General features: G+C 40.8%; 1 protein-coding gene across 1 annotated transcript; it reads left to right on the top strand.

Annotated features, from left to right (window-relative positions):
• The first annotated feature begins 351 nt into the window (after positions 1–351).
• On the top strand, positions 352–8,860 carry LOC146610824 (uncharacterized). Its single transcript, XM_085345314.1, has 6 exons — positions 352–559; positions 5,984–6,247; positions 7,293–7,924; positions 8,009–8,120; positions 8,289–8,624; positions 8,709–8,860. Exons 1-6 carry the CDS (start codon positions 352–354, stop codon positions 8,858–8,860), a joined length of 1,704 nt encoding a protein of 567 aa, XP_085201440.1.

Raw genomic sequence — 8,860 nt, 5'->3', positions numbered from 1 at the left:
CGTGTTATGGAAAACATTAAACCCAGAAATCTAGGCGTAAATGGAAAATTGTAGTATTGAATTATAAGACTGATGAAAGAATATAATTGTCTTCCCTGCTATTCTCCTGTTCACACTCCAGTCCAGAAGGTGGGATAAATGCATCTGTAAGCTGATATGTCAAACGCCATCAACCCCCAAAGAAGAAGGGAGGAGGACAGCACTACTGTGGTAGTGGAGCAGTGTGTTTGCAGACATAGCTGCTGCTGAAGAAGCGGACTGAACCTAGAGAAGAGACAGAAGCTAAAGTATTGATCCCGTCAAGTTAGTGTGGATCTGATACCAATATTAACATCTGTGTCACTTCTATTGATGCTTGTATTGATCCGCCCAGTCTCAGTTGAAGCAGCAATGAGTTCAGTACAGTATCTGAGAGAGTTCATCAAGGAGAGACTAACTGCTGTTTATGAAGAAATCTTCTCAGAGGTTCAAAAAACCATCATCCAGTATGAGGAGGAGATCAACCGTCTACGCAGACAGGATATCAACCGGAAACCTGACAGAAACTCACACATCATAGGTATGGACATGTTTTTAACAATGTGCTGTTGAAGCTGAGATTCTTCAGTATGATTAGCTTTACTAGAATATGTTAAACTGGGTATCCTTTGCTCATCCCAATCGGTCGCAGCAGATGGCCCGGCCCCTCCCTGAGCCTGGTTCTGCCGGCGGTTTCTTCCTGTTAAAAGGGAGTTTTTCCTTCCTACTGTTGCCAAAGTGCTCACTCAAAGGGGGTCATATGATTGTTGGGTTTTTCTCTGTATTTGTTATTGTAGAATCCACTGTACAATATAAAGTGCCTTGAGGCGACTGTTGTTGTGATTTGGCGCTATATAAATAAATAAATTGAATTTATCAGTGCTGTAGTTCAATGTTCAGTGATGGACTATGTTGAACTGGTGCAGGTCGATGGTCACTGATAGGTTAGGTTTTAATACATTTTAATTCATTTATTTATTTAAATTTTTTCTCTAACAGATTCCAATGTTGAGTACATCAGGCATTAGTGTTTTAGATCATCTGTAAACACTGAGATTGTGCAGTAAAATATAGTTAGATGTCAGCAGAATACACATTTAACAAGTTGTTAACAGCCTTCTCTGAAGTTGAAGTGAAGTTTCATTTAAAAAAGGATTTTACACACTGTAACAGGGCAGCCCTTAGCGGCTGGAAACACAGTGAGACAGACCAAGGCAAGCGTAGTGGAACAAAGTATTTATTTGCTATATGGCTCTCCTTACAACAATTAACTTGTCGAGCTTCTGCACAGCACAAAAAAAAATCCACCCTCTAATAGTGATGGGACGTTCTGTATCGAGGCTTCGGAGCGTGTGTCGAGTAATGGAGGGGGCGTTTCCGCGAAGCGCGTATCGAGGCTTGCTTCATTTATGGGAGGAGCTGAAAACGATGACGTCCGAAGCCTCGCTGCCCGGCTGTACCACGTGACTGGTTCATGAAGTGGTTCGAACTTTGCCGCGAGATATGACAGCGATATAAACCCCTCAGACTTCATTCAAAATGTGGGTGTTTGATGGAGAGTTGCGGTTAGAGAGAGTTTGGAGACCGTTTGGAGGTTTATGAGAGTGAGGAGAGAAAGTCAGGAGAGAATGGAGCCAGCTAAGAAGAGGAGGATGTCCTCCCCTGTGTGGGAACATTTTGATTTTATTCCTCCCAACAAGGTATGTAAATTTCTACAGAAGATGTATTGTCATGATACTGATGGTGCAATACAATTTATGTTGAGCTGTCTTGACTTTTGTACAAGGTGAAGTGTTTGCTATGTGCCAGGGAGCTGGGATATAACAACAACACCTCATCCATGCTTAGGCACTACAGAGCTTTGCATGAGAATAAGAGGAACACCGATTGTGGAGCAAGACCAGGTGAGCCATCAAATGCAATGATAATATAGCATGCAGTAATGTTACTAAATGATATAACAATATTATACAACTGTTATAAGTTACGTGTGTGATATTTATATTTGTGCTTTGTCTTTATTGTCTTTCCTCAGGAGAACAATCTCAAATAGATGAAGACCTGGTCAGCATGGTGATTGAGGACTCCCAGCCATTTAGCATTGTGGAGGACAAAGGATTCAAAAGATTTGTTAAATCATTAAATCCCAGCTATGTTCTCCCCACTAAAAAGGACGTAAAAGCAGTGAAAATTTAGTTTTTACAGAATAAAATGTGAACAGGCAGGACTGAGGCTCAAAGCCTCAGTGTGTAGCTGTCCATACCTCAACGTTACAAAAGCACAACTACTGTCCACACCCCAACCACACCTCACCTCACAGTAAATGATCATTTCCATTTCAAGCATTTCCAAATAATCATTTCCCATACTGCCACTATAAATATACACAGTATACTGCCATCACTACAATATACATGTTTTACACACTCCTTTTGTTGTTGACATTTACAGGCTGTGTGCAAAATGCCACTCTCTTCAAATTCATGCCAGCTATTATTTTCACGTCCAGTAGGTGTCCTGCTAGAGCAAATGAAGCTTCACGAAGCTTCGCGTTGGGGTGAACCAATTGGATGAAAAGCTTCAGTGCTTCATGGGGCTTCATCTGCCCATCACTACCCTCTAATGACAACTGGCAGCCTTAAATATGTTCAGCTGTCACAGACTTAACCATTATTCCACTCTCAGGTCAATTCTTAAATCCCAACCTTCCACCACAGTACACAATATATCAATAAGAATAAATAAATACATAAATACATTTTCACATTTACATATTAATAAATATTTCACACTTTAATGTTACCCCAAACCCAATATTATAAAAACCCAGAAACCCAAGCACAAAAAGATTCACCACACTCTCTTTACCAATGGTCTCTCCCGGAACCTTTAAATGGTGTCTGGACCCCAGGGGAAACATTTGCCCAAACACCTTGAAGAGGACACAGGCAAGAAAGGTGAGTAATCATTAACTTACAAACACTTATTTGCACCACTTTTATCCCTAGATTTCACACACACATTTGCCTTAGTTTTCCTTATTGGTAAACCTTAATCACAATCTCAATCACCATTCTTCTCTCCTGACAGTAGTGATGGCCAAATGAAGCTTTCCGAAGCACTGAAGCTTGTATTGAAAAACGGTTCATTACTCGAAGCTTTTCAACACAGTCCTCTCCGGTGACATCTGGTGGTGAAAATTTTGAAGAGCAGCTTGAATCTGCAAAATAAAACGGACTGCTCAATTATCACTGCTCACTCAAGAGTGGAGTTCTCTCTGATATTGGGCCACCGTTCCGTTGCTTTGAACATGTAATTGGTTTTGTTTTCTCGATTGGGGGGCTGAAAAAAATGTAATGCGTATTTGCGTAATACATTTTGATCAATAAACTTTCCCTATTTAAACATGCACTATGGTGGCCTTTCTTTGCTCATAACTCCTTGATGTTGGTAAATACAATAAGTGAGCAATATATATAATATACATATGATAATGCACAGCACATTATGGAGTATGCCCCTGCTGTGAAGTCCTGCCTCCATCTACTTGTCGTTTAATCACTGGACAGCTGGACAGGTTCATACAAAATATTAGATTAGGCCAATTGTCCTATACATATTTTTGACCTAGGGGTGGGATTGATTGTGAACTGGAAAGGGAAAATGCTTAGGAAGCTGAGTAGGGCTGCATCATCACTGATTTGTAGAATCATTTTGATTCGATACAGGATCCGATTCAATTTGATTGGAATCTGGAAAGTTTTGCCTCAGTCAGAAATATTACAAGTCTGATCATTTAACAGTATATATCCATAATTTCGTATCTATTAAAAGAAAGCTGACACATGTGAGACTCAATTAGAGATGTAAACAGAGAGTTATGAAACCTGCAGCTGCAGAAGCCAGCGAAAAAAAGAGGCAAACACAGCGCGGACCCGCCGACACATCAAAATCTGACTCTGACGCGTCGGGTCCGTGCTCTGTGTTCACGTTTGTATGCAGAATCCGTAAACCTGCTCCCAGTTACTGTTTTAGCTGCATGGTGTTTGACGACATGTTGTGAGGTTTAACCTGAGATGCTGGCGTTTCAGGCATAATAACGTTAATTTACAAATCGACACGGGATTTTAATGAATCAATATCACTTTATTCAATTTAGCATGGATTGTAATCAGAAAGGCGATAATCAAAACCCATCCCTAATCAAGAACTTGCAAAGTAAAAACATGATCAATGTAAGGTAGCCCTTTTGTTATTTACAGTTAACAAGAGGATTAGTGTTACTGTGCGCTGGCTGAGTCTGTTTCTTTTCTTAGAAATAGTTTCTCCTGCCCTGGAGAAAATCCACTTGCATGGAACAGAAGAGGCTGTGGAGTGCAGGAACTACACTGCAAGTTGGTAGATATGCAGGTATTCCTGGGTCCTGCAGACTATCACCTAAAAACAATAAACAAAATGATTTTCTAAACTGTAGCAATGTCATGTACGTATAGTGTCAAATACATTTTTGTAGTCTTCATCAGCTTTAATTCACATGGAAGTGTTCCTAAAGTCATATGCTGTAATGATATTTACATTATGAAAACATGATTTTGGACATTTCAAGTTTTTCACTTCGGCAGATAAAATGAATTGAGCAAAATCAACTCAAAATATTCCCACAGGCCAGAACGTCCTCTCTTCCTCGCTGGCTCCATATCTGTCAGTGGAATGATCACCTCGTCGCTATCTGTCACCATCAACACACTCCACGAATCCCGTGGATGATTCACTTCCTTATATCTGTTTGAATCAGGTACCGAAGCAGTTACGTGCGTAATGAAGCTTCGGACGTCACTGGTCACGTGACTTTTGCCAAACGAAGCAAGCCTCGACACAGTGCTTCTGAACCAGTGTGTTGTTTTTTTCGACACAAGCTCCGGAGCGTCAGCTTCAAGCGGGCCATCACTACCTGACAGACAACCACCACATTCCTTGACGAGGAACAGCTGTGCAGGATCTGAAACAAGGCCACCAACTGACCCTAAAATTCCCAATAAATAGTCAACAAATATTTAAACTTCTTGTGTGCAAATCCATGCTTAAAGTGCAATGCTCATAAATTGCTTGATAAGGTGCTTTTAATAAAGTGAAAGGTGTGCTCTAAAGTGCTATACAGACAATACAATATAAATAAATACAGTAAGGGAGTCCTCTTCCTTACACACACTGATGTTTTCATGGTGGTCACATTGCATTTTAGTTTGGTGAACTTTGTGTCTTTGCTCACAGTGAGGATCCTTGCTGTGAGTGTGCACAACTATTTCCCTGAGCGTGCGTGTGCGTGGGGCTCGTAATGGGTCATATGATAGGCTGATCACCATTTCTTGGTTTTTGATTCATGCTTTTAAAAATATTAGTTTTTATATCACTGTTATGTTCCCCTGAGGGGTCTAGGTGGTGAGGGGGAAGTAACAAAAAGTGTCCGGGTGAGGAAAAAGAGTTAAGGAGGCAAACGGGTTAAATTAAACAGTTTTATTAAAGTAGCTCAACTAAAAGAGCCGCTATCACCATTTAAGAAAACAAACAAAACTCAGGCGTTGGTCAATAAAGTAAAACATAAGCCAAAAAGAAAGAGCAGCTCACTAGCTACAGACACGCAGCTCACTAGCTGCAAACCACAATAACACAGCTCACTAGCGGCAAACACCACAAACTCTCAGCTCACTAGCTGTAACCACTCACATGGCACTCTGGCCCAGAGCTCACCTTTCCCTGGGGTTAAATACCTTTAATTACTGATGAGAGTCAGCTGTGTAAAAGGGAAAGGTGGCACCTCAAGCAGAAGCGATTGAAGGACACTCCCACACAGGCACCTTCAGGAGGAGGCCCTGCTAGGGCCGTAACAATCACTAAATATAAAAAATATATAGTTTTTGTATCACACAATAGTGATTATTGTTCTTGTGTTTCTTTATTCCTCAAGACCTCCCAAAACAACATGACTGTAAGGAAGAGGAGGATCTGGATGAGCAGCAGGTCTGTAACCAGGAGAGGAACTCCAGTCTGGACCAAGAGGACCCAGAGACTCCGCAGATTAAAGAGGAAAAGGACAAACTTGGCAGCAGTCAGAAGGGAGAGCAGCTTGGGCTGAAGCAGGAGGCTGAAGGCATTATTGTCTGGACTGATAAAAAGCAGCTCAGACTGCTGGAGACCATCTGGAAACCTGTGATAAAGTTACACAGAATAGGTATGTAAAACTATGTTGATTTAATAAAAGTGAATATAACTCACAGACAGCTCAGTGGACCAGTGGTTAGCACTGTTGCCTCACAGCAACAAGGTCCTGAGTTTGACTCTACCAAGTAGCCAAGCCTTTCTGTGTGGAGTTTGCATGTTCTCCCCTTGTTCACTATCCAGAGACATACGAACAGCCGGGTTAGGTTAGTTGGTGATTTTAAATTGCTCATAGGTGTGAATATGAGTGTGAATAGTTGTCTGTGTTTCTGTGTTGACCCTCCGACAGACTGATGAACTGTCAGAGAATTGAAGGTCAAAAAGTAATAAGCAACATGAATGAATCTCTTCAGCCTGATTTTCTGTTCTTTATTTAAACACATTTCCACCATTAACCTGTGCAAAACGGTGAAAATTAGTACGTAAAAATTCACCAGAATGAAAGACGTGAAACATCTGGGTTTCAAATTTCCACTCACTGGTCAGACAAAATCTACACAGAGACACAAAGTCAACAACACAAGTTTCATTTTGTTCTGTTATCAGTTTAAGTTAAAGAATTATGTTTCCTCTGCAGCATGGAAATGGTAAATTTGAACAGTTTACAGGTCTGGGTAATATGAATAAATATTTCTATTCTGTTTTGGAAAATATGGAATTCAGAGTTTCTAAAGTTAAATTTGTTAGACAAGAAGAGTGTTTTCATGGCATTTCAAGCACAGCCAAAACGTTTACTACTGTGTAAGAGAGCTCTTCCCCAGCATGCCTTCTTGTAACTGCGGCCAATTCAGACATCCACATTCATTTAACAAAAAACAACATCTATTTATTTTATATATCAAAGACATAAGAAGCTGAACTTTGAAATTTGCTAATAAGAGTGTCAGAACTAAACATTTGCATCAGTGCCCAAATAATTTGTCACGTTTGTAGACTTTAATTTTAGTGGTATATGTGAGCAACAGGCTCACTATGTAGAGACCTGCTAATGGTTCAGACCAGTAAATATTTTCTCAAATGTTTGTTTTACTATCATCTTTTCCCCTTTGTGCATTCAGATGCCCTACAGCAGCATGCTTTTGAGGAAGAGGAGGTTCTTACAGACCAGCAGGTCTGTAACCAGGAGAGGAACTCCAGTCTGAACCAGGAGAAACCAGAGAATCCACAGATTAAAGAGGAAAAGGAGGAACTTGGCAGCAGTCAGAAGGGAGAGCAGCTTGGGCTGAAGCAGGAGGCTGATACCTTCATGGTGACACCCGCTTATGAGGAAAGTGCCTACAGTAAACCAGAACCAAACAGTGAGCAGCTCCTTTCTCACAGCTCTCCTGAAGCAGAGACCCGAGATAATGAAAAAAGTCAGCATGTGGTCTCAGGAACTACTAGAAATACAGAGCTGAATGAGAGACGTCACAGTCAAAGAGTAGACAACCTTCCTGTGTCATCGAGTAAAAGTAGAACGGACACAAAGAACAAGTCTGTACAATGTGAAGTGTGTGGAAAAACTTTACAGGATGAATACAATATGATTACACATCTAAGAGTTCACACAGGTGAAAAGCCGTATTCCTGTAGCACCTGTGGGAAAAGATTTGCTGACTTATCAACATTCAAAAAACACAAGAGAATTCACAAAGGTGAGAAGCCCTATTCTTGTGGCACCTGTAGGAAAACATTTGCTACTTCATTAGAAGTCAAAAAACACACGAAAAGTCACACAGGTGAGAAGCCGTACCCTTGTAGTACCTGTGGGAAAAGATTTGCTACCTTATCAAAGGTCAAAACACACACGAGAATTCACACAGGTGAGAAGCCGTATTCCTGTAGCACCTGTGGGAAAAGATTTGCTACCTCATCAACATTCAAAACACACATGAGAGTTCACACAGGTGAGAAGCCGTACCCTTGTAGTACCTGTGGGAAAAGATTTGCTACCTTATCAAAGGTCAAAACACACACGAGAATTCACACAGGTGAGAAGCCGTATTCCTGTAGCACCTGTGGGAAAAGATTTGCTGACTTATCAACATTGAAAAAACACAAGAGAATTCACACAGGTGAGAAACCGTATTCTTGTAGCACCTGTGGGAAAAGTTTTGCTGACTTATCAACATTCAAAACACACACGAGAATTCACACAGGTGAGAAGCCATATTCTTGTAGCACCTGTGAGAAAAGATTTGCTTCCTCATCAACATTCAAAAGACACATGAGAATTCACACAGGTGAGAAGCCGTATTCTTGTAGCACCTGTGAGAAAAGATTTGCTTCCTCATCAACATTCAAAAGACACATGAGAATTCACACAGGTGAAAAGCTGTATTCTTGTAGCACCTGTGAGAAAAGATTTGCTACCTCATCAACATTCAAAACACACATGAGAATTCACACAGGTGAAAAGCCGCATTCTTGTAGCACCTGTGAGAAAAGATTTGCTTCCTCATCAACATTCAAAAGACACATGAGAATTCACACAGGTGAAAAGCCGTATTCTTGTAGCACCTGTGAGAAAAGATTTGCTACCTCATCAACATTCAAAACACACATGAGAATTCACACAGGTGAATTCTCCTATCTCCCCTTCTCTGAAGATAACCGTATTGTGAAGAAGCAGCATAGCTTGAACTAA

Source organism: Diplotaxodon limnothrissa, linkage group LG20, assembly GCF_057381915.1.
Source record: "Diplotaxodon limnothrissa isolate DT_005_m linkage group LG20, D_limnothrissa_male_GT1.1, whole genome shotgun sequence".
Taxonomy (NCBI): Eukaryota; Metazoa; Chordata; class Actinopteri; order Cichliformes; family Cichlidae; genus Diplotaxodon; species Diplotaxodon limnothrissa.
Note: the sequence above shows the minus strand (reverse complement) of the source record. Positions and strands in the feature narration are given on the sequence as shown.

Coding starts and splice junctions, on each gene's coding strand:
- LOC146610824 (XM_085345314.1), top strand. CDS start 352: ATGCTTGTATTGATCCGCCCAGTCTCAGTTGAAGCAGCAATGAGTTCA. Junction 8,121..8,288: donor ACACATGAGAGTTCACACAG/GTGAGAAGCCGT, acceptor GAATTCACACAG/GTGAGAAACCGTATTCTTGT. Junction 8,625..8,708: donor ACACATGAGAATTCACACAG/GTGAAAAGCCGC, acceptor GAATTCACACAG/GTGAAAAGCCGTATTCTTGT.